The 26,815-nt window shown below is 40.7% G+C and overlaps 2 protein-coding genes and 1 non-coding gene across 5 annotated transcripts in view; all 3 read right to left on the bottom strand.

Annotated features, from left to right (window-relative positions):
- slc45a3 (solute carrier family 45 member 3) overlaps positions 1-16,031 on the bottom strand; it is a 36,168-nt gene extending 20,137 nt beyond the window's left edge. The window contains exon 1 of one of the 2 annotated variants that reach the window (XM_050072384.1): positions 15,925-16,031. The gene's annotated coding sequence lies outside the window, so the exon portion shown is untranslated. Of the gene's footprint in view, positions 1-112; positions 355-15,924 lie in introns of those variants that run through there. The other variant, XM_050072383.1, reaches the window with a different exon arrangement.
- On the bottom strand, positions 4,113-4,281 carry LOC126408691 (U1 spliceosomal RNA). The gene has a single exon (XR_007571926.1). It is a non-coding gene; the product is annotated as a U1 spliceosomal RNA (small nuclear RNA).
- Positions 16,032-17,589: 1,558 nt separating the features above from the next.
- c20h12orf4 (chromosome 20 C12orf4 homolog) overlaps positions 17,590-26,815 on the bottom strand; it is a 19,535-nt gene continuing 10,309 nt past the window's right edge. Inside the window, exons 12-14 of one of the 2 annotated variants that reach the window (XM_050073950.1) lie at positions 22,502-22,559; positions 21,436-21,503; positions 17,590-20,239 (exon numbers count right to left, since the gene is read on the bottom strand). In XM_050073950.1, the coding sequence (XP_049929907.1) occupies positions 20,147-20,239; positions 21,436-21,503; positions 22,502-22,559 (219 nt within the window). In that variant the 3' untranslated portion in view covers positions 17,590-20,146. The remainder of the gene's footprint in view (positions 20,240-21,435; positions 21,504-22,501; positions 22,560-26,815) is intronic. The other variant, XM_050073949.1, reaches the window with a different exon arrangement.

The raw sequence follows: 26,815 nt of genomic DNA, 5'->3' as shown, positions 1-26,815 counted from the left end.
CCTCTGGTCTTCCACATGTTAAGGCAAGGCAATGTAAGAGAAAAGTGTGATAAAAGCAAAATAACACAATGAGCCACCTATGATGTGCGTTATTTGGCAAAATGATACTCACCAGCTAAAGAAGCAAAGCTCAAACGTCCATCTGCAGATTTTTGCAAGGCTGGAAATTGAGCATCTAATCTATTTTAAAGGCAGTCCACACTCTTTATCCAATCAACACGCTGCTCACTTGCAGAGCATATCTGCACTGACTCTTTTGACCACCTGCTTCAACTCTATGCTCAAGAGTCTGACTCTTTTTTTTATCTGGCTTCTTTTTGTGTCCCCTGTTCCCTCCTCTCTTACTTAGCCCACCTCCTTTGCATCCCTCCCATTATTCTCGCTCCCTCCCTCTCTTCTGTGCCTCAGCCTGTAAGGTGGGAATTGGGAAAATCCCAAAGCACTTGAGGAATCTTGTCGCTCTCTGTCTGTCTGTATCTGTCTGAAAAAATGACTTGTTCCGGTTTTACCCCCAAAATTTTATCAGGAAGAAAAAAATTCAGAGCAAAGCCAAAACCTTGACCTGAATTATAGGATAGAGAGAGACACATGCTCACCTGTGTTGTATAACATAAGCACAACAGGCGGTTAGGAAACAAAGAATGAATTGACATCATTTAACAAGCCCACACTGAGGCCACTCCCCCACCCCCTCTCTCTCACTATCTATAACCACTCCCTAAAAGTTCTGTATTATGCCCCCTGACCCAGTATCATGTTCAGCTGCCTATCAGGGCAGGGGCAGCTCTTCCACCCTCTCTCATTACCTCCCCTCCTGCAGCCCAGTCTTAGTTAAGCTCATGCTCCTGCATGACCGCTTGTCCATGGACTGCTTTAACCCTTTTCCAGGTTCACCAGCTCAGCCAGCAATAAGCCCATTTCAGTAGACACGTACATGCACACACGCGCAGACATACACCCACGGTTCCTTGCACACACACACACACACACACACACACAATCACTCAACCCCCGGCTGGCTGCCATGTCTGTACCCCACGCCTGGAGGCCAAGACCAACCCTCTATAGAAAAGCTTTTAATTAGATAACAGTGAGAGGAAGAAAAAAAAAAGTGGAGCGAAGGGAGCTCTAAAATGGAGAGGGTGGTTAGTGGTGGGTGGGGAGGGGGTGTTGAGTAATGTCATTAGACTATGGCTGGCTTTAAGGAATCCCCATTTCTGGAGCCCAGAGGCAGATCAATATGAAGACAGAGTGCAGAGAATGGCTGCTGGCAGCACTTCCCCTCTGCAACAGGAGCGGCTTGCCTGGAATTAAGAGAATTCTGAAAATCCTATTTTGGAGAAAGACCGGGTCTCTGTGTGCTCACTTACCGAATATGTCTTACCCGTAACAAATCTTTTGTTCAGATAAATCTGGAACACACAAAACTAATAATGCCCTTCTTTCAAAATAGGCAATAGATAAAAAAAGGTAAGCTATTATCTCAATGGTGTTACCCACCCAGAGTACAAATATGCATATCTCAAACACACACCCTAATTGTAGTCTAATAATTAACTAGGAATGGAAAATGCAAGGAAAAAGCTTTTCATGGTATAGGCAAGAGAACTGTATGAATAGTGAGGGATGTCATTAAAAAACAGCCCTTTCTACTAATGACTCTGTTGCTGCATAAAATGATACAGCACAAAAACATTAAACATCTTCAAGCTTTTGTGCTGCAGTGTTTCTTTTGTTAACATGGTGTGTGAGTGAGTGAGTGTGTGTGCGCATGCTTGACTACAGCTTTGGGCTAAGGACACAAGCATTCTGGACAGGCAAAGAAGGTTTTAATTCCATGGTAGCCTTTTCCACAAACCCTGCCTCTCCAGCACTGGCCAAACCCAACATGCCCATAATAAGCTACGACACACTGCTCTCTGCTTTGATAAACCCAGGAAACCAAAACAGTGTGTCAGAAATAGAACTCAAGGGCCACTAGTCTTGGCATAGCAGCAGGGACCCAATAAAGCCTAAATGTCACCCACATTATACATAGCACGAAGGATGGGATGGGAAAGATCAATCACTCATTGTGTGCTTCCACAGCAAATTAACCTTTAAGTAAATACGTGACGCTGATGCTTAAACACATTAAACACAGAGCTACTATACATACCCAATAGCTTTTAGCATGTAGCGCCTTCAGGATTAGCGCTTCTCCACTTTCCATCTAGCACCAGACAGTTAACATTCTCCAGGAGGTATCTATACTAGGACGTAACATAGATGGTCCAAGACTCTTTTATACAGTCCCTAAAGGCTCAGGAATCCCATCAGTGTTTTATTTACACAAGACCATCTGTTGTACACCACCACACTGTCACAGCTGCTTCAGTATCATAAATAATGAAAATTCAATTATGAAATGTTGAATTGATCCATGAAGCAAAAGCCAAGAGGCACACATGATGTTACATCCCTTCGAGGATCAGTCATACTTTGCACAAGGCTGCTATACACGTTTGGTCCTGTGTCTCAGAGAAGATAAGTTATGTTTATAGGGTTTTTCCTGCGTACCAAATTTCAGGTCAAATGCATGATGTGATACTTTTTAAACCATAATGAAAATTTGACGCGACGGCGGGAAATGCAGGGTTTTCCCCAAAGAATGCATTATCTAGTATTATTACATGCTTTGATAATATTGGATTTTAAAAAATCATCGGCACACCCAGGTCCACAACAGAGGTGTCAAAAACATCTGTTCTGTCATATTATTACTGACACAATACTATCTCTAATGTATAATTTCATCAATGTCTTACTAATGACAATTAATGCAACATCAAACTGACCTTGCAAATGGCCCAGTACAAAAGGTAATTTTTCTCTGCCACAGGGGATTTTTTTTTACCAGATTTGGAAAATAAACTATCAGGCAAATAAATGGGATCACATCATATAAAAAAGCTACATTATTCTCTTTTCCTAGTGAATTTTATCATGATCATTTTGTATAATAAGAAGAAAATCCTGCATGAAGAACCACTGAGGTCATCATTTTGCAATACATCTAGATCCATTAGTTAGACTAATAGCGGGACATGTAACATCAAAAAGAGGAACTGAAAGAGCTGGGCTTTCAAGTTACAAAAAAAAAAAAAAAAAAAAAAAAAAAAGACAAGGGCATTACTTGCTGGCATGAGCTCTTTCTGAAAAGGGGCCTTATTGTAGGACGTGTTTTTCCGCTGAGAAAAGAGGTGTCCTTACGGGAACTTGCATGGGCTATTGTAGAGCAGAACAGAAAAACAGTCATTCGGTTCAGACGGAAATGCCTTTAAACACACACTGAGCAACACAATCTATTAACATGAATTTTGGTTATCCGGACCCAAGTGAACAGATAAGACACATCGTCATTCACATCTATGTCTATCATGTTTCTACAGCTGACCACTTGTGTTCGGATTTTGTGACTGCCTATGTCACTTGCACCAGAAGGTCAAAGGGCCCCACATTCAGTTATTACGTACATACTCTCACTAGCATGCTCACTAGTCACATTAGCAGTTGTGTTGGTAAAGCTGGAGAAACTTCTTAACACTTTTTCCAAGTCGTTGTAAAACGAGCAAGTTATACAGCATTGGAGCACTGTCACTAAAACAGCCACCACGTCCTGCAGTGATGACGTAGTTCTTGTGTCCCAGACCACCTCTGCAAGTGGTGAGTGATCAAATCACAGTGTGTCTTGTTGGTAATTGACACTTGACCAAGACGCATGTTGATACCAGGTATAAACAGGGCCATTTACTGTGTTTACAAGAAGGAACCCTCATTCTGTTGTTATTCCAAGATGGCAACAGGAAGAAGACAAGAATCTGAATAGGACATTGGGACTGCTGGACATTACCACTGACCATCAGTGAAATATCTTTTAAATTTACATAGCTCAATTTGTTGTTAGAGAAAATCGTGCTGTCATCAACATCACTGTTAATGTACCTAAGTTGGTCAAAAGAGTTAGGCTATTTTCAACTTTTTGTTTTTCAACATTTGCAATGTTATCAGATGGATAATGTTTTTGATACTAGTCTGGCAAAAACAAGAAGCAGTGCCATGTTCGCAAAAAGACAGAGTTGCGCAACTGTGAACGCAGTCCCCCACTCCCAGAAATTATGCAGTCGAGATTCCCACATTTGGGGAATTCGCAGAGGTCAGCTCAATCGGAGTGCAATGACCGAGCCTCGCCCTGGGTGAACCACCTTCTTGATCATGGTATCTCCCCTGCCAGGTAAGTATATCAGCAACCAGAAATGTTTTTTTGTTGGTGAATATTTTTATCTTAATTCTAGGGTTGCAAGAAACTACCTTTTCGCCATAATTTGTAAGTTATTAACTTTTTTGGACTTTTTTTCCTCTAGTGGGACCTGTGCTCACAGCCCAGCACCGTGCAACTCGATTTGCCTTTCGCCAGAGAATACCATAATTTGCAAGTCTGCCATTGGCGCCCCGTTCTCTACACAGATGAAAGCAGATTCACTCTGAGCAAATGGGACAGGCATGAAAGAGTCTGGAGATGCCGTGGTAAATGATTTGCTGCCTTTGACATCATCCAGCATGACCGGTTTGGTGGTGAGTCAGTGATGGTCTGGGGAGGCATATCCTTGGAGGGTCGCACAGACCTCCATGTCATAGCCAACAGTACCCTGACTGCTGTGAGGTACTGTGATTGTCAGACCTTACGCTGGTGCAGTAGGCCCTAGGTTCCTCCTGGTGCAGGACAATGCCTGGCCTCATGTGGCCAGAGTGTGTAGGCTGTTCCTGGATGACGATGGTATTGATGCCAATGACTGGCCCTCTCGTTCCCCTGACGTAAATCCAATTGAGCACCTATGGGACGGTACCTCAGGTGCCTCTGATGCCGCCAAGTACTGCCACAGATTGTCCAGGAGCTCACTGATGCCTTGATCCAGGTCTGGGAAAGTGTCAAAAATTTGCCCACAGTTGCAAGGCACTGCCTAAGTTATTTATCAAACAAACTAGACTGGGTTTTCATGGCTAATCTCAAAGTCAAACTGCACCAGTTTTCATGTTACATAAAACAGTAAAATGATCTTTATAGCCTGCCATGATTGGTTTATTTCGCCTTTATACTAGACTTGCACCGATTTATTGGCAGTGCTCGGAATCGGGCCAGTTTACACATGATCGGCCATGACCTGCGAGGGGCTGGTCAGTCAAAAATATTGGGCGGCTTCTCACCTTAATCATTCACGCACACATATCAAAAGAGAGAAAGAGAGAGTTGTTAATTGTCCGTGTTAAACTGAACTACGGAGCTCTCACTGCTGCACTGTGCTGCTTGAAACTGACGAGGCGTGTGTCCACATGCCGAAGATGCCCGTGTCCGCGCGCTTACTTGCGGGCACGCCCTGAAGACCTGTGTGAATTTTCCACAGGAGATATTTTTACTTTTTGTCTATTCAAGAAATTACCCACAAAAGCTATACATCAAGAATTATTATTTTATTTATCCATGTTTCTATTTATGTATGCTTTTTTACTTATTTATTGTAATATTGTACCTGAAGTTATATTTGAGCAAAAAGGAAAATGTTTCTTAACCTGTGTCACTGTTTTTGTTTGTTTGTTTGAGATGATTATTGAAAAGCTGGTTGAATAGGTTAAAATGTTCTAATAAAGGAAAGATAGAAAATACTGCAATATCTTGTGTGCTGTAAAGTCGTTTGAAAAAAATTTAAATCGGAATCGGCCATCCAAACACACATTGGAAATCGGTATCAGCCCAAAACATTGTAATCTGTGCAAGTCTACTTTATATGTGGCATTGTTTGTAATATGAATATTGCATACACATACATTGCAATTATGATGCTGAACCAATACACAATTTAGCCCATAAGTCTATGTAACCAAGTCTTATTTAGCCTGTGAGGGTTTTTCTTGGCGACAAGGAAGAGGACACAAGTGGAGGCATTTAACTTTGTTCATAATTCAATATATGTAAACACATTGAGCTGCAGACTTGCAGGCAGACAGTGGATAAGTTTCTATACTACTATCAGGCGTCTACAGTCCAGTTCCACACATCTTCAACATCAAGAGCTCCTTTGTTTATTGTATTTAGCTGACCAACAGGGAAAAAAGTCAAATAAATAAAATGGTGTGATCAACCACTTAATGAGAATAGGACCTAGGACAGAGCATACAGTGCATACATACAGCACACATAACAAGCATCCAGTTTGCTTTTCTAGCACATCTAGGACTTGACAGATACATGCATGTGTCAAGCACGAATTAGTCCCTACAGTGTTTGTGCAATCTTTAAATCAAGTCAAGTCAGCAAACTTAGAAAATACTTGTGGGAAAAAAACATGGTGACTTATAGGAAGTTGAGGGCTGAGAGACATCACGTATAGAGGAAATAGTGTCAGGGAGGCCTGCCTTTCAGCTGTTTTTCAAGAAACTAGAAACACCAAGGACATGAACCTTCCAGCTGCATGGATACAGTTTATACAGCAGTGCATAGAGAGGACTGACAGACATAAGGACATATGGCCATCAACAGGTCCATCTCCTTTTTCCAGCTGTTGTCAGAGCAGTAGTGGCCCCAAGGCACAATGATTAACGCCTCAGTCAAATGCTACACAAACCAGATGGTAAGGATGGAAGCGAAGGGCAAAGTCCTCTCTCTCTCTAAAACCAGTAGCACATACAGGAAGGAATGAACCCACACACATAAACACACACCATGACCCTCCACATATGCTTAATCTTGAGCACACACATTTAAATACATTTTAATAAACATCCTGTCCACAGTCATGAAGTGCTCAGCAGTGGAAATGTAATCAAATTTAATGTAGCCTTTTCTTCAAAAACATAACGGAGCAAAAAGAAAAAAAACCCATCACAATTACACAAGCGTTTCACAAAGTTACTATCTTTGTGTGCCCAACCCATCAATACAGACTAACAGTCTGGGCGTTCTGGGAGAATAAGAAATGTCAATCATCAGCTCTACAAGACAAAAAGCCTGCCAACTGGAGAAACATGTAATCAAGACAAATCTTTTCTTCCTTCATTTTAATCATGTCCTCTCAACCTTGGACAGATCGCTCAACATCACACTAACCAAACAAGTTCACAAACGAGACCTTGTTTACCGCCAGCTAGGGTGGAACAGTAATTTCATTAGATGTGGCTATGTCCATCTGTCTGTGTGTTACTGTACACATGTGTGCATTAGCAGGCGTCTTTCTAACACATGTGAGCTGTAGGGACCATCATGGCTGATCCCCTAAGCCTGCTATACCAAAGATTTCTGACAAAACACTGAACTAACAGGAGCAGGCATCAAAGCATCCACACACATATTGACTCAAATCATAAGCTTGATCCTTTCACAAGGCACAGAGCATCTCACATATCAAAGGTCTCCCTCAAACACTCAATAGCATCCCTTTCAGCTTGCTACATGAAAGAGAACACTGTGGTATCTTATAATATACCGTTTTCCCATTCACAGAGACAAACTTCAAAGAGAGCTAATTCAAGTTGGAAACCTTTCACTGTTCCCTTGGCTGTGTGTTTCCTGGTAGTTTCAGTAAGGAATTATCAGGAGGTGGCAGGGTCATTCATAATTTGGCACACTAAAGGCCTTACCAGATTTGCCCTTTCTAGATCTGCCACTTAACACACTCTCTAGGGCTTCTCTGACTTCAGTCAAAGAGAGAGAGTGTGAATATGTATTGCAAACATCTGGCCAAGTCCTTATCACCATGGGAAAATGTCTAAGGACAAGCCTGTGTTATCCCTGCTGCAGGGCCTGTACTTGTCTCATCTGGACTTCAACTGTGGTTTAGCAGCCATGTCAAACTCTCAAAGTAGTGCTTCTCATTAATGGGGAATTACGGGAAAGCGTTAGGCTCGTTTGCCCTCTGTTCCCCACCTTTCGTGAGAACCGGACCTCAGGCTGTTTTGCCTTCAGTGCCATGCAGTCCCCTCCACACTTGAACCATGTGGGCAGAACTAAGTAAAGTCAGTAAATTCAATTAAGCTGGCAGAGGGGGTGTGAGTGAAAGAGTGAAAATAGACTGTTGGGCCTGTTGTTTTCTCTTGCCAGAAAGGAAGTGAGCGCCGCCCTGTTAGCTACGAGCAACGTGTTTTGTTTTGTGTGTTTTTTTCTCAAAAGCACTCAGATAGAGTTGATGAAGGAGGATCTAGGCTTACATTCAACAACACTTTCAAGAACCAGAGGTGAGGTCCTGATATTGAGATGACATACATTCATTCTTTATGAACAGGATCTTCTGCCAGTACCATTCTTATTCTGAACTTGTCTGACGCCAGGAATTTTGCACAATTTACTGATACACTAAAAAGACTACTCCACAGATCAAATATTGCTAACATTGTTGGACTCACATTGCACAGTTTAAAAAAGGGATCAAAATTGATGGAGCAAAACCAGAGATACCATCTTTTTTTAGTTCATGCATTCTTCCTTGTTAAAACCAGGCGCCTGCATTACACACAATGCAACTCAACAACCAATAGTTTGGTCAGCGATTTAGGTGTGTCATGTTGGCTTTACAGAAATTTGCACCCATCCCAAGGCTTTTGGACTCCACTTTATGAAAGTATTGAGACGAGAGAAAAAAGGGGACTGGAGCAAAGCAACAGAAAGAGCTGCAGTTCCTGGTAAGTTCTGAGATCAGTTAGAGGCTCTTTGGCGCAAAAAAACACTGGACTGTGGAAACACTTCAGTGGTCTAATTTCCATGAACAAAGCAAAATTTTGCTTCAGATTATGTCTTAAAAAACTTCAAGCGTTCTAAACCAAAATTATAAAGCTTTGCATTCTAACATGACAGTTGCAACGATCATTGAAATTGCCTCAATCTGGTTTTAATGGCGTTAACAAAAAGACAGAGTATCCTTCCATCATTTAAAATTGCATTTCGCAGAAAAGAGAAAGACAAAAATTAGTCGACAGTTACTTTTGCCAGCCATTCCAAATGAATGCCACTTATGTGTTCCCATAATTTGCCAAATTATTCTGTTTTTAGAAACTGCTACACACTAAGTTTGGCCAGTCAAAAAAAGTGTTCAAACTGGTTTGATATTAAGCCAAACACCAGACTGGACCGGTATACTGAAATTTCTAGCAGGGGTGTGACAATACACATATTTAAATCGGGTATGCATTAAAAACCGAACGATACCTTGAAGTATCTTATTACATATGGAACACAGGTTCGGTTGTGTTTACTATAATGTTCCCAGTGCCACTGCACTCAATAAGGAAGCCCACACAGTGTCAACAGGTAACGTGCTGTCTGCCCTTCCCACCCCCAAACCAGTGAGACATGCTGGGCGGCACACTACGTTAAGCTACCTCGTTGCAATGCGGTTAGTAACACCATTACCAGACCAGAAATAGAAGATCCTCCGATAACGTACAGGTCTGGTGTTTGAAGCCACTTCGGGTTTGTTGTGAATTATGAGGGTGATGGCAAGGATAAGAAAAGAACAGTATGTCACATCTGGTACACAACAGTGGGTTACATCAGTGGGAACACTTAAAACATGTCAGCTCATTTATGCTGACTTCACCCAAGTGTATCAAGCGGTAATCTTTGGAACTAAAGGAAACGAAATGCAACACAAACGCTACAAGCAAACGTGATCTCTGCAGCATTTAGGCAACCATTCCCAAGTGCTTCAGATATGGCAAGAGAAATCAACGATTGGTACATTTATAGCCACAGATATGAGACCCACATCAATGGAGGAACATACAGGCTGTATGAACAGGCCTAATGTATTCGAGGCCCATGACAATATTCCTTCACAAACCCATTTCAGTCATAACTCCAGCTTTGTACAAAAAACACAAAAGCCCAAGTTATGATTATAGTTTTAATATATTAAAAAAAACCAATAATACTTTCTAACATTTTAGAAACAGAATAGCTTCTTTCATTTTCATTGTTAACACTACATTTTATATTTTATAAAGAGCTGATTTTGTTGTACATGCTGCAAAGAAGACACCCAAGAAGATGAGTCACTCTGGTATAGCGCCATTATTGTTCAAAGACAAAAAAAAAAAGATCATACTTTATAATTTTAGTTTTAATGAATAAATTAATCAAAATAACATTTTTTTAATTAGAAAAAAAAAACAGAAAAAGAAATTTCCGTGGCATTTCTACTTATTTTGCTGTATCAAAAATGTGTCATACCGTGACACCACTGTGTTGTATCAAACCAAACTGTAAATTTTGTAAACCATTACACCCTTACTTTCAAGTAAACATGACATGCACCGTGCACATCTTCACCCCTCCCCCCTCTACTAAAATTTGATCTCCATCATGTTGCCAGCCTTAACTTGGCAGTAAATTGTGCATGGTCTGTCAGACACCAGTGGCTCTATTAGTCCATTTATAAACAAACAAAGTATGTTAATTATGTTGTCATATTGCTTATTACTAACGCAATGCAAGTTGGATTTAGCACTGTGATGCCATTGGCACAGGGTGCTGTAGGCTATTTTCAATTTGCCAAAACATGCCATAATGACGAATGTTAATGTTAAGCCAGTTTGCATAAAGTCAATCCAGTTAAATTGACCCAACTCTACACAGTAGCCGTATTTCACCCATTGTGTTACAGTGCAATCAAGTTTGAATGACAAATATACAAAGCAACAAATTAGGACTTAAAAGAAAACCAGTTGGCCAAGCAAGCCACTAGAGAACTGAGCCAGTGCCAGCACACCCACACACTCTGGCATGGAGCAATTTCATGAAAAACTGAAGAGAAGATGAGGAATATTCATGGCTTTAATCAGACTAGATATTAAAAGAACACGGATAACCTAGATGCCTGAATTGAACATGCCCTCACCTTTCCACACCAATTAAAGTTAGGCATGATCTTGGTAGTGGTCCCTAGGGAATTCTGATCTTGACAGAGGCTCAGCCGTGCACATCATACTGTCAGAGGACTTTCATTATGCCACAGGGAGAGAGGTGCTTGTACGTTATATTTCTCAATAAATTATGCTTAAAAACAGATATTTTACAAATGCTAAATAAAATCCTTGTCATAACATACAAGGAAACTGGTCTGTAAAACTCCCAGGAGCAACTGTGAGAAAGCAGCCCTAATGTCAAAAACAATGAAAACGCTGAATGATAACAGTGTCACAGAGGTGACATTCCAGGGTGGTAGGGTAGCTGTCATCTTTTCTTTTAGCTTTGGCCCATTAGGGGAGCCCATCAGCGGTCTTTCTCTCTGACCCAGCTGGCTGCAGAGCACTATTACAGAGAAACTGTTTGGACTTTGACCCCGCAGCCTGCAGAGAGCTCTGAAAAACTTGTGCACTCCTCTGCTTCCCGTCAATGAGAGATCTAGGAACCAGACAGGTTGCTTAATATTCAGCCCTTTCCCCCGCTGTTAGTGAGTTATGGTGGTCTAATAATGTGCATTCCAGCACTTGCAAGATTTTCCCAGTCTGTGAGCAGGTGTTGTGTTGACTTTTGATTGGTGGTGGTTGTCCTCCAGGGGAAAACATACAGAATAAAAAAATCTAACACTTTTTTCTCCATCAACTTTCTTTTACCATTACCATTTCTCCCCCCTCCCTCCTGTTTCAACAAATGAGCTCACTGTTTTTACAATGATTAGCGCTTGAGGGACACATTCACTTCAGCAGTAAATGTGCGAGGCCCAAGTGGTTTGAATAAAGTTTGCCTTAAGATAAACAAGAAAATACACTGAGCATATCTGAGAAATGAACTGCAGCGGAGTTCATGCAGAGACAAAGAAAACAGCGGCAGCCTGCATGGATTCTGTCAATATAAAGCCAACAGCTCAGTTTACATAAAATCCCAAGGCAATTGGTCCAGCTTAAGTGCAGACAAGGTTTCATCTAATTTGCTGCAGACAGAAAATCAAAAAGTAATATAATGCATAAGCAACAACTAGGATTAATCTTCCGTGACATACACAACAAAAACTATTAAAAAAGATAAAAGTACAGGCTATTAAAGCACCACAACTTGAGTAACCTGACTAAACTAGGACATGAAAGTTTAGACCTGAAAGCAATGTAAAGAAACCCGATTGTCATGAGAGCCATAAAGGAGCACTTTCCCACTGAAGTGAGTGTCTCCTGCACTTGATGTGAGAGACAACCATTGTACAGATCGCATACCTGTGATTGTTCATGGCTACACATGATACCAGAGCAACAGCAGCTCACAATGCTTTGAAGAGGACACAGAGCTTAACAGAAAGAAAAAAAAACCCAAAGCCCCTCCAGCAAAAAGCTCTTAGGGCCCTCCCCATTAGGAAGAGGTAGGTAAAAATCACACCCACAACATAATCCACCACCTGTCTTCAAAAAACATATGCAGAAGGCGAGTGTAATTCATTGAGAATCCAGGTACACACAGAAAGCACAGAGAGCACTCGGAGCTGGAGATAAACAGCCTACGACTGATTAAAACTGCAAAGCCTTCAGTCTGCCTAAGTAGCTTGGTGTCCTCGACGGTGGGTGATTATCCTGCGCTTGGCTTGGGGGTATATTAGACTGTCAGAAAGCAGTTAGAGAACAGCCAGCTGGTCTAGCCACAGCATCCTAAGCGAAGAAGCATTTCTATCACTGTGGAGCAGATGAGCTCTGCAGAGAGCAGCGCAAACTCCTCCTGGGGCGACACACAGCAATAGTTAGTGCTAAAAATGTGGCTGCTCTGAGATCAGCCTTTCTGATCAGAATGACTGTTAGTTGCCGATCATTAGTCGTCATACTTTATTATGATGCTAACGAAGTACACCCAAGGGATCTCACATGGAAAACTAGTTTCACACAGACTAACAGAGGACTCAATTAGAGTTTGAATAATTTTAAACAGGAAAACAAAGTTGCAGGGCTGTTAAAAAAGAAATAAACAGGGAGAAGAGAAGAGAAGAGAAGAGAAGAGATGCTGAGGTCAACAGGGCTAAAGCGAAGAGTCTATTTTCCAGGGTAGAATGAATAACACACTTGAGTGGTCCATGGAGAGGGGAAAGAGGTCTTTGTGTAACGGCAGAGTCACGGTCATGGTGACAATAAAAGTCCCTCTGTCATGGGTTAGAGCTGTTTAACCTTTTGATCCTCTTCCTTCTTAATGTGGGCTTTGAATCTCAAAGGGTCTAGCACAAGCCAAAAAAAACAGATTCAAACACAAAAACATGGAAACTTTTAAAGAATGTTGCAGCTTGCTAATAAAAAAATGTAGTTTACATTCCTTTACAAAGTGAGATTAAAGTAAGCAAAATAATAAAAAGTTACTCCACCACAAAGACACAAAAGCAGTGCAGTGTCATTTTCTATTTTCCTTTCATATTTTAACCCCAATCCAATAATAGATGCTTTAATTAGATATTACTCATCAATAATAATAAAATTATTTACAGGCAGTAAAGCCCAATTAGTTGAGAGTGTTATAGATGAAGATTAATTCAAGATTTCGAAGGAGAATTATGGCCATTTTCAAAAATCATACATGTTATTCCTAGTTCATTAATATTAGTAAACATGAACAACTTTCTGCCAAATCCAAACACTGAGGTGCTAAACTCAAATTTGTGGTTATCTCAAGTATGACGTCTGGAGCTGTCACAGACAATGAATTTTTTAATTTTTTTTTTACACCAAGGACCCCTTAGGTCAAATAGAAACAGAGCAGGGGCCTTTACTACATATACTGGATAAAGTTTAGCTGCACTTGAGATAATTCTATGAATATTGTCAGATCTTCGCTTGTCAGCAGCAGCTGTAGCATGGCTCGGTGTGTTAGCCTCACCCTCTGCTCTTTTGGCAGTGGTTTCTGAGTTGGAAAGTGTGTCAGAGTCTCTTGTTGGCAAAGTTATAAAATGATTCATTGTGGCTCACAAGAATATCCGTACACTTGGCATAATAATACAGCTAACTGGCCAATATGATTCATTGGTACATAAATGTTGGATAACTAGTTCACCTCGCCTTTATGGTTAAATGCTACACAGTAATTTAGTTTTAACTAGCTCATGATTGCACAAGGATTCATGGCTAGCCTAACAATTAGCCTGGCATTAATGCTGTGTAAAAAAAACAACAAAAAATGTAAATTGAAACTTATATTTTCAAACAATAACTTGCCCCCCCCTCAACGATATACATGTTTCAAGTTGATGGTTATCATATCGTTTACATTTGCTTATTTACGATGCTGAAAAAACGCAACTGAACATTGAACCCCTCCTTTCTTTTAGTCATTTTCTAAGGGGAGACTTTTTACACATACTCCCATTACCAAAATGGTTGCAAGTTCCAATTATAGTAATAAAACATTTGTTAAATCAACAATAGCCATTTCCGTTTTCAAATTGCGATATTTTCTGAGATGATTATCATACCATAAAAATCTCATACCGTTGCAACCCTATTCTAGATGACACTGGGAGCACCCAGGGGAATGTTCTGGGTACATGGGTACATTTTCTGTTTCAGTACTGAGAACGCTACAATAGAATACAGCTCATTTAGGTATAAAAATAAATGGGTCCACTAAATTGGGCTCCCATTCATTGTCTATGGAGCAGCTGCAGACTTAGTGCCCAATGGCATCACAAGTTTGAGACTTTGAGAGGGAGTAGCTCATGTTCACAAATATCAATTAACCTTTCCTGGGCCGTAGAAATACCATTTTGGAAATCTTAATTTAGGTGTTCCCCTTTAAAATGTGCCAGTCATTCCATTTACAGTTGTAAAGAATACATTTCTGACACTTGTTCCCAGTGATGACTACAACAAGGAGAGACTCAGTCAGTGAGTAGTCTGTTAAACCAGTATGTTTAGGTTTCTGACAGAGAGCTGGTTGGAAATAGCGCAGGAGCTGCCACTGAGTCATTCAACATCTTCAACAACCACTGCTGAAGTGCTGTTTAGTAAAACCCATCTGTTCTAGGAGTTACACATCCAAACTGGAATTTCTACACAGCTATTTGCTACAGACATGTGAAGGCTTACAAAGAATGTTTTCTTGTTAAGCTTTCTTAAATTCACTACAAAAATGTCACTACGTTCATTTGCCAAGGATTGTGTTCACAGCTGCATCAGCATATCTGAGCTTAGCTGCCTCACATACTACTGAAACCTACTGAATACTTGACCAGCGTATGAAAACAACAAGAATCAACACCATCATCTAAAATGCTCAGTGCCACTGCCAGTTGGAAGAGTTCGGGAGCAACTTTCCAAACAGGGTGTCCTGAAACGCCTCCACCCCCATATATCCATGTGTCAAAGCAGCGGGGTTCTAGCCAACACAGCGCCAAATGTTTACAGCCAATTAAGACTAAGGCTCTCGCTTGGACAGAGAAGGTTATATCGGTCTGTAAGCCTGTAAAGTTATTGCCACCATGGCACTTGGCACCACATCAGTGTGCGCAGGGAGCCTGGTGGTAGAGCTGCAGTCAGCGACGCAGAGTGGAAAAACTTCCAGAAAGCACCACGCTGCTGGACCCTGGCTAACCATACCATACACCTTTCAGCTGCGGGCTCAAACCAAACACAATCACACGCTTCCAGTTTCAGCTCAGACAAATCACTGTTTCTGACGTCGTGTGGATTTTTAAGCACAAAACCAGCCATACACGACGACGTTCGGGTCGAAATTTAAAACCCGTTGTCTGCGGTGTCGACGCGGACAACCGTTGTAAGGCAGCCACATACAATGAATAAGTTTTAATCCGCACAGCGACCGTTAAGTTACAAAGAACCGCTATCGACTTGTGTCTAACAAACAAGGTTGAAGACGTGCAGTATTTGTAAGATACATTTACTATTCTATAGAATGACTCTCTTTAAGTGTAACTTCACCTCAAGTTAAGTGCAGCTCCGAGAAATCCGTGCAGCAACTTGCTCGCTCCCGACGTACCGCTGTTGCTCAACTTGCGAGGAGAGCCAGATACCCAGCTGAGACAACCGCCGTCAGGCTAGTCACAATTACAGCTACACCTTCCGGTGCTAGCTTTCGAAAAAAAGGGACGACAGCACTCACAACGGGCGATTTATGCTGAATAACACGGACATAACTCCATATAAAACAAAATTAAACAAATTCAATTTTTAAGATGTTTGGACACTAAACTAAGACAAGACATACATTTTTTTACGTTTCTAACGTTCTTTTCAAAGTGCTTCATAACGGTCACACAAGCTTTTATTTTGTTAAGCAAGGACATAAGCAAGTTCCGGTACCATTAACTGTGACGTTAGAAGGAAACGGCTGTAAACAGTTTAATAAATAAACAGTTTAATTAACTAATAAGTGTTAGTCATGCTTAAAATAGTTTCAAATATTATTAATTAAAAAGTGTCTTATAATTCACTGTACTGCTTTTTCTTTCATTTTACTTCCTTTACCTACTCCTGTCATTCATCCTTCTTCTGGCAGTGTATCTACAACTCAACTGTTACCCCACTGTTTTTCTTACACAAAGCAAGTACTATCTCTACTTTAGTTTGCTTATTCAAATATCATAGCCTTGGTTCTTTGCATGAAGCAGAAATAACCAGGAAAGCTGATTTGTATTATGTTGCATCATATTCTGGATCCATGTTGTTTATGTGATCTAATGCATTTTAAGTGCATCATGATTTTATTGTGATGAAAAAAACATTCATCACAATGTTGTTCCCTCATACTTACCGTCCTTTAATTCTTGCAGATTACCAGATTGTATAGCCTACCAGCCAGTGCTCGTGTAGTGCCACTTCTCAGACTTGTAACTCCCAGGCAAGTTAAATTAGGTGAGAAAATCAGTATCACTGAATAATTCTGCTCTGTAAGCCAGACACTTGCATTGGCACAGAAAACTTTACTGCTTCCCAAGAAGTTACAACTATCCATTTTCATGTGTGAGAATAAATAGTATTTCTCCCAAAAATGTCATAATCCAGAATAGCTACCACTCCACCCGGCTCAGTCTTGGCAAGGTGCTGAAAACATCAATGAGTCCAGATTGGTAGAAAAAGATTTCCGCACACTTACATCTATGCAATGTCTCACTTTATTGCTGAGCTTTGGGTCTATTCAACCTTCATCAGAGCATACAATGTATGAATACAATGCATGTATGCTCTGATGAAGGTCAAATAGACTGAAAGCTGTCATGTCATCTTTCATGAAAGATGTCATGAAACACTCCACAGTAAGTGCTGTGAAATATGAAATAAAAATATTGCATCTTCCTTTCTGCCTTTACTATGGTTTTCCTAAATTTCCCATATAACTTAATCACTTGAATTTAAATGAATGTTTTCTTTAATTTAAGACAGAAGTGTTTATTGACGATCAACAGACACTGAAACTCATGCTGTCACAATCAGATGAGGCATAGCGTGGGCCAGTTTTACGACATGAAACATGTCATGACTCTCAAAGTTTTTAATCAAATGAATATGTCATATAAATACATAGAACAACACATGAAAAACATAGCAGCCAACAGAAAATAACAACTGCTACAACAGATGTAGCCTACTGAAAAAGAAAGCATGTTTACTTAAGCTATAAAAAATATCCAGTCATGGTTCCTCTGTGTCATTTGACTTGAACTGGTGGGGTTGCAGCAGGCCTGTGAGTGTAGTCATCTAGGCATCGCGTAAATGCCGTTGTTTTGATGAATGTGGCATGCCACCACCACAGTGTTGAACACTTTTATGGTATGTAGACCATCCAGCCCTTCCTATGATCGAGGTATTTAACTATACGCTCAACAACCCTACACACCTGGAGAGGGATGGCAGGTTAACAAGAGGGATGCATTTTGTTCATTTTGCTAACAAGGTGGCTGGTGTTCCCCCTCATACCCCCTCAAATTGCCCACTGAGTCTATGACATGCTGTAGATGACTGTGCTCTGGTCATGTTTCTGTGGCTTTGAGTGACTGGACATCCCCAATGACTGAGGAAGGCCTTGGGTTTCAGTACTGTCAGAACAGATTTTAACAAATGTCTTGTTTTCCACGTTTAATTCAGCGTGCCTTCTTTGAGGGAAAACTTCTAAAAGGATTAATACTTTTCATGTCCAGTTTGTGAATGTTTGTGAATCATGTGTACAGTGCTGAGAGGAGGGAGAGGCGGACTGTCAAGCTGAATCGGCACCCTGCGCTCTCTTCCCAAGGAAACCCAACACTCCAGGCCTCTGAGACCAATGCTGAGAATGCCAAACACTCAGCAATTCCATATTCTTACAATTTTGTGGGTTCTCAGCATGGCAGTGTGATATAAACAGTTGCAGGTTTCAACATGAAGCTATTAAATCTCATAACTCTCTCAGGGCTGTTGGCCTTCTTGTTTATCTTGAAAGAGGAGATGGCAACTTGCTTTGATTGCTGCACTCTCAACTCTTTTAATCTTCCTAATACCACCGCTGAACGTGGCTGTGGCAAACTTTCTGACGAGCCGAATTGATTTCAGTCTGTCTGAAATGGCTTATAGGCCACCATTAGATGTAGGAGGAATGTAATTCCAATGAATGACATGGATTATTAACTTCAGAGAGATTATGAGCCTGTGGATAACCCATCAACACTAAATAAAACGCTGAACCAAATGCCACTAGAAGTGTATCACTGTTGGCATGGGGCGGGGGGGCATTATTAGCCAAAATGTGAAAGTCTGTCATGAGCTTATGCTGGCTTATGTAAAGAATTTCCATCAAATCAGTGTGGTGAGGTGTTTTTTTTTATTAAAACATAAAAATGTAAACATATACAGTAAATATACATCTGATTAGGTTCAAGTGTTCGACACATTTGACAAACATTTACCACTGAAGACACATTACCATTTGAGATGAATTTCAATGGGCAGCTTGTTTAAACTTTATCTCTTCTACTAAAAAAAAGGTGTGTAAGTGCCTGTGTAGTCACTCTTTTCACATCTTTGTCTTTAGGAACAGTGCCATCTGCTGTTACAGACGTAGAGGGGAGGGACCACACACGTGCACACACACTCACACGAAGTGTGATCCTCACTACAACTCACTGCAATGCAGTATAAAAACACCTGTGAGTTGCTCATCTCAGCAGCAACGTCATTTGTCTTCGGGACTAGAGGAGCCAAGTTTATGTCACTTCTCTCTGGATAAATCAGCCCCAACTGTGAAGCCAATTAGCTCTCAGTTTAGACCACTAAATCTCATGCAATGCTGAACTGAGTGATCATACATTAGGACCAATTTGTGAACACTCAACAGATGAAATGTAGTGTTGACACAGGCCTCATGCTGTCCATCAAAACTAACAAAAAATGATTTAAAGTGGAGCTCTATGATGTTTTTTTTATAATCAATATACTGTTAGTACATCCATTTATATGTTAACATGTGGTGAAAACACGATAAAAGTCACATTTAGCATGGCTGCTAATACAGTTAGGTCACATATGTCTAATTGCCCGTTCTGTTTCCATCCAGCTTCATCACTTTAGTAAAGTGCTTTCACATTTACATTATTTTCTCCGTTGGTGGCATTTTCACTCTGTACCAGCAAGTTAAAAAAAAACTTCACAAACGCGACACTACATCCTCCGTTAAGCTGTAGCTCGAATGTGCGTGCGGGGAGTTACAGGTCGCAGCTTTGAGGGAAAACTGGAATACTTGCAGCAGCAGCGGCTGATGTCATGATGTCATAAAACTCTGTCACCAGAACCGCACCCGGGAGGCTTGAAATGATAATTGCAGCAGCTGCTTTGGTGAGCCACTGAATCCAGTCCTTTTTCAGTGAGACGTATTCACATTGTATGTTGCTTTGGAAGATGCAAAAATAACAAGGCTCACCAACTGCATACAAATGTCTCCTCTCATTTAAAATACTTTTTGCACCTCTATTGTAAGTGCTTTAATGCCACCGCATTATGTTGACCCCATTTTTAATGAATGGGGCCTATGTGCTACTTCATCAAATCTCCTTTCCTTTAATCAGTTCCTGGAAAAAACAATAACAAAGAAATATAACTTTTGCATAATTATTAAAATAAATGAGCTCTGTTAGTTTGAATGCCTTGAGGATGCGATGTGGTGCATCTCTATCCTTCAGTGCTTTGAGGTGAGAGTTAGGGTGGAGGAGACGCGGAAGATCTGAGGCAGCATGTTGCTCAACTGGTAGAACATCTCCTCTGAGATACTCTGTCAATACAGAAAAAACACACACAGACACAGGCAGGATTAGTGAGCTGCGAGGGACTGAGATTTGTGCAGCTCTAATGTGGGGGAAAAAAACCTTTTGTATGCACATATTCAGTCCACGCTGTGACAATGGAAGGGATCCAATGAAACCTTTTTTTAAACCCAGCTGAAATTGTGCCCATGACAACAAAACATACATCTGGACTGTTTGTGTACAGCCAAGTGTTAACAGCCCCTGCAGTGCCCTTTGCTTCAACATCACAAGGACTTTTTTTCTCCCCTAAGGGGAACAGTAGTCGAGATGCTGAAATAATGTGAGCTCCAGCAGCTGTGATTTTAACAGGGGAAACATACCGTGTCATTCTAAGGATCGCCACCCGTCAAATAAGAATGTTAAGTATTAATCTTTAAGCATTTGCGCATCATTCATCCACACACAAACACAGAGTGTATATTTAGCCACCGTGTCTCTTTGAGGCACAGAAAACAATGTTGTTTCAGAGGTGCTATTTTGAATGGTGCCTGAGCACGTAGCTGACAGGAAACCAATACAGTCGGAGTCCTTTGATGCCGCTGGTTTTTATCATCTTAACCTGTCAACATGAGATCCTGCTATAAGCTCTGCTGCCTTCCCGACAAACCACAAAAGCTATAGGTATACAACATCAAGCTAAGCCCAAAATAAGATAACAGTTAAGCTTCATCCACCGCTGAGGTCAAAACTGCCTGAGAGTATGACAGAAAACCTTCGCTTCGAAGCTCAACCTGGAACATTTTTCCTCATTAACTTTTACCTTAAAATAAGGTTAGACCTGATATCCAAGTAAGTTCAAGATAACGCCTCAGTGTTGAAAAGCCATATGTTAATCCCACTGCTTATCGCACAATTATATGGCTGAGTCTCTGAGCTTTCTTTTTTCATCACAGCAGTGTAAACACTGGTCAAGAGAGCCTAAAGCTCTATAATCTATCATTTATGGCATGCTTTTCAAACACTCTCTCTTCTCCGCCTGCATTCAAAGCGATGTAGTGCAAGGCCAGGTGTGCCTTTTGTGAGGTTGTGTACATGCAAGGCCTTGAGTATACATTTCTGTGTATAGAGATTTGCTGGCGAGCAATCGCTCAAAGGATAATTGTGTGTCGCCTGAGCTAAGAGTTGAGAAATAAAAAGTATAAATAATTCATTCTGTTCTCACCTTCGGCACTAGAAACTGGACTGTGCGTGATATTCCGCCATCCCATGAGGCCATCTCCATCATGAAGCCTGCAAATAAAACAGATTGAAAGTACTTCACATACCAAATATCTATCTGTCCATGTGTCCAGTGTGTTTTGTAATTGCATTATTCTGTGTATCTTACTTCCCTTAACCCAGACTGTCTTCCTCTTAAACCAGAGAGTAACTGTTTAAACCAATCAATATGAATGTTTTGCTTCTTAGTCACAACATATTACATTTTTTGATCAGCTTTGCATTATAGAAACTATACAATACAATCAGTGTTAAGTCTCTCTCTTTAAAGTAGTATTTCAGCTACAAAAATAAACCTTGCTCTTTGACTTTGAGGGAATGAAAACACGTGTCGTTTTAAAACTCAGTAGACTTGGGCTTGACAGATCTTTTTGGAAAAACTGCATCTCACCGCAAGTAGGCCCGTCACAATAACTAGCTTTGTTGGATGTTATACTGTCCGTGAAATATTGTGATAAAAGCTATTATTGTCATTTTAATAACATTTCATGCCACTGATATGATAATATAATGGCATATTAATGCAAGTACACCCTTTCAAAGAGCAATGAACTTTTAATTTGATCAGAAATGGCAGCAAAACATGTTCCAGCATAGTTTTCTTTCTGTTTATTTGATTTAGGTGCTGTGAAAAATCGCTTAGGCGCTGCCTCGAGGTCTCATAATGGTCCGGAAAACCCTGCTATTTATTCTGGCATCATGCTGGCTAAAATGTTGGTGCTATTCTTATGAAAACAAACACGCATGTAAACACAAGTGCAATGACCCTCAATCATTTTTGCTGACCTCAATAAGTCGATAATGTAATTATCATGACAGACCTAATCACAAATCATGATATTTACCTATGGGTGGTCACCTATGACAATATACAGAATACACAGCAAAATAGGGACAGTACAAAGTGCATTTTAAATGACTGTTTTAACAGTGTTGGTGTGTGTTGGGGGTGGAATAATAGCTCAAAAAATAATGTCTTAACTTGAAATAATTTCAAACGTCCATCTTACCTTTGACACATTTGAATACCAGTTCGGCTCTCTTAAGACACCAAGGTATGGTCATCTCCTGCAGAGATGACAAGAGAACTGAGCACACTGAATTGTTTTGTTAGTTTGCATTCAAAAAAATGTGCAGCAAAAGTAGTTCAGAGTATAATATACTTGTTAGTTTGTTGACATGAAGATTGATTTTGCTAAACTGGCAGCTTTTCATATACCTTGGAAGAGAGAAATTTACATTAAAGCTATTCAGTTATTCGTTCATGTATGTTTTTTTTTTTGTTTTTTTTTTTAAATCTTTCCCATGCTGTGTATTACATCACATACATCTTTTGTTTGTGATTTTCCAATATATGTGCATGTGTTTTCTGTGTGTTTAAAAAAAAAAAAAGGCCAAGCAATCTGTGTTGGTGGTGTTGCAGCTGAGTCATATTAACTGTTTAAATTGTGATACATTACACATACCTACTTAGGGAGTCTGAGTCCTACGCAGGTATGCAAATTAGATACTGTATATATTACCGATTAACTAGGTCACACGCAAAGTCTCCTGTAAGGTGACTGAATGTGCACACAGAATGTTTAAGTGAAGCATTGACACTTCTCATCTCCCTTCAGTTTTGAGTGCGTTTGTTCCCATGCTGCTGCACACAGTGACCTCAGCAGGCGGTCATCTCTGCAGTCAACTTTTACTCACAGCGTCGGATAGGTAGAGCCACAGTCACACACATGAACCGGAGGCAGGGGTGTCGTTGCGGCCCATGTTTAGACCCGCGTCAACTGCGTCACCCACTAACCTTTTTGCCCTGGAGATAAACTGTGTAGGCTGGAGTAATGGGTCTTTGACGCATAAACAACAGGATAGTACACTCAATAGTTTTTTTTATTATGACTGAGGCTGATACCAGTGCAGGGCTGGTGGTTGCTGTTCACAGGAGCAGTTAAGGCAGCTGTGGTCTTTGCCGAGTAATTGAGGTGACATAACAGTTGTCAAAACTGTGTAAATGTCACTGTCTGGACCCTGGCACTCTAAATTGGTTGACAGAGTTTTTAATTTCCTGTCTGCAAACTTTTTAAACATGTATTATAGTGTTATTAAGCAATTCTTCTGTGTCCCTTTTCCCCTTAAACTCTTACAAACTCATGGGAAAAAAGAACAACATCTAAAAATAAGAAAACGAGGCACAGCCCTGTTGTGTTTTGATTACAGTCTGCAGTTCATCTAGACAAACTTTGGCAGTCGTTTTCAACGCCAAAACACAAGAATAGGCTTGTACAAACAGGCAGCATCTCCACTAAAAGATGAAAAGATCACAGTTGGGAGGTTTTGATGGAACCAGAAGCTATCAATTAAAGTTCCTCTGGTTCCTGAGGCTTCAAAGTTAGATGTCTTCAGTTATGTAAACAAAGACTCTTGATTAGACATGAGAAGAAAAATTGCACTGGGCATGTTGTGGCATGAGTGCACTGCAGACAGAGGCTTGATGAGAATTTACTTCCCATCTTCTGGGATTCTCAGTTAATTAAGTTTAATTTTGAATAGCTGAAGAACTAAGACGGAGCTGCTATTCAGGTTTGAAGAAAATCCCAATTCCATTATTTTTCAACAGGCCGAATTATCCAACATCCACCCTATTGTGACCGGATATTTGCCTAACCTCTGTTTGATTCAGGCTCAGTTCATCAGTCACTGAAAGCTGTCTCTGTTACTCTCCCCTACTGTGTGAGTACAGAGTGCTGCTGTACATATACTCAGAGTAAACAGAAGAGTTCACGACTCTCTACTTTGGCCTCCTGCTTTTAAACCTGGGAAATGTTAAGTTGTAGGCTGAGTTAACAGCCAGTGCCTGACAAGCCAGGCCGCAGCTGAGGATGCAGTGCATAAACAGGGAAGAAGTTGTGACAGTGCCATCAGTTAGCGCCACAGAAACTTGTGTGGCCAGTAAGTTTTCTTCACCTTCAACCACAAACAATCACACACTACTGTGGCTTAACACTGAAGCACAATACCAATGATGATGGTTCAAATGCTGAGTGTACCCCCTGAAGTGTTGTTGAGCAACAAGAATTCCACATCAGCGCCTAGGGTGATTGTCTGCAGCCAAACCTGCCCCTTGAACTCTGGGGAGGTCACCAACCTAAGCACAGGCCTGTCAGCGCTTAAGTTAGTTTGCAGTCATACTACTATCGCTTGGAATGACAGAAAGCTGGAAGTTTAGTTTACTATTAATCCAGGAGCAGGGATAGATACAGAGACACGACAGGGTAAGCACAACAATGTTTAGCCTATTACATGAACAGAAAGGAAAGAAAGCTAAGAACAACACAACTTGGTGTCACTCAGTAGGGACTTTAGCTAATAGACGGGCCCCAGGTGCTCTTGAAATTATTCTACAAAACAAATGTGTTTTTTTCTAGCTCTCTTAAGATGTATCCTTGAAACTAGTTCCCTGAGCTATCTAAAGAATTATCCTCTTTGCTACCACCAGGGTCCTCTGAAAAGTATGTGGCAATGCAAGAGAGGCTTCAGAACAACCAAAGAGGGCAATACAAGGATAAGTTCAATCTGAATATCAATACCAGGAGAAGGTAAGCTGACAAAAAGAGACAATCTTGGGACAAAACCAAAAGGTATAACCTAGGATACCTTTTGCGATGTTACGTCTGTCATAGATGCCAAATGCGTTTATCCATTATTTTTAACTACTGATTTCCACCATTAAACCATTATTATTATCGGCTAACTATTTCAACAATTTATCCATTACCTCTAGCGAACTGTTTAGATGTTTCTGCTCTCTTGCCAACTTTCCATGCACTCTGAGTCACAATACGTTGCATTTAGGTGTCACAGTTGGCTGAATGTGTGGTTATATCTTTTGAATCAAGTTGTACTTTCTAAAACCCCTAGGGGACAAACGCCCCTGAATGGGAATCACTACACTAATACCACTTTTCCACCAAAATAAGCACATGTACGCTATCTTTTTAAACACAAGTAAACCTGCTAAAACTAGGTTATAGACTCCTTTCCCACTGCAGACAAGTATGTCTTTCTGTGTATGATTTTTTTTTTCGCATGTCACGCTCAATGTCACAGACAGGCATGAAAACAGGTTAGTAAAACGTAGAAAGCAGCATGAGGCCTGTGAAAACTTTTGAGTGGTTAGTTCTTTTCATACCTCTCTACTCATTCAGTCTCTCTCTAAAACTCAATGCAGACTAATCTAGAACGATGTGTGAGCACTGCTTGGGCAGAGATGGACGGTATGATGTGGAGGCACGTCATTGCATCTCACTGGATAAGGGGCTAAAATTAGCGCATTCACTCAGGTGTTGTGTTTCCAACAATACTCAGCATTGCAGCCAATTTTCCCCAGTGGCCACTCACAGTATTGCAGCAACAAAGGGACCACCATTGTAAAAGAGCCATAAAACCTCAAACTGCAAACAAGGTCAATTATGAAGCTTTCTATGAGGGGTGTGCATCACTAGTTTCATCATGATACAGTATCATATTAATTCTTGGGACAACGACACAATATTTGTCACTATATCAAAGTCTGCTTTCTATAATACATTTTTGATCAATGGAGGTTTTAGATTTGTAAAACCTTCCTCAAGCTAAGAAAAGTAATTTAAAAATCTGTGACATCATCACAATGTAAAGTCTATGAGCTGAGCAGTAAATAGCGGGCAAGCCAGAAGAGGAGGCACTATTGTGTATACTGGGTCTCACTCATGAAAAGTTAGTAAATCTGTGTGTAGATTTGCACATAAAAGCCTACTCTACTAAAAACCTACTCCGGATTCAGGAACGCTGCGGGAAACTCAGATTTGATCGTAAACACGTGTGTATGATCATGAATGCCAATCCATCGTAAAGTGACAGCGCGCTCCCGGTAATCAGCAATTAGCATAAATCCCTGCCCATGAATATCCAATGACCACCATATAAGGAGGTGTAGGTGCATCCAGTCGACCTGTCAGTCATGGCGCAAACAAACAAAGAGAGAGACAGAAAAAAATAATTTTTCCAAAGCTGAGATCAAAATAATTTTGGGTGAAGTGGACTTAAGAAAAAACATTTTATATTCTTCAGTTAGTAGTGGTGTGACAGGGACAGGCAAAGCGAAGGCCTGGAGGGAGGTAACAGATGCTGTTAATGTTGTCTCTGTAGTACAAAGAACCATGTCAGAGGTGAAGCGTAAATGGTTTGATATGAAACTGGAGGCAACGAAATTCATAAGCACACACAAAAAATACAGCGGTCACCAAACAAACAGAAGATTCATTTGTGGGGTTTTGAATGAAGTGGGAACG

Source organism: Epinephelus moara, chromosome 20 (genome assembly GCF_006386435.1).
Source record: "Epinephelus moara isolate mb chromosome 20, YSFRI_EMoa_1.0, whole genome shotgun sequence".
NCBI classification, from domain to species: domain Eukaryota; kingdom Metazoa; phylum Chordata; class Actinopteri; order Perciformes; family Serranidae; genus Epinephelus; species Epinephelus moara.
Note: the sequence above shows the minus strand (reverse complement) of the source record. Positions and strands in the feature narration are given on the sequence as shown.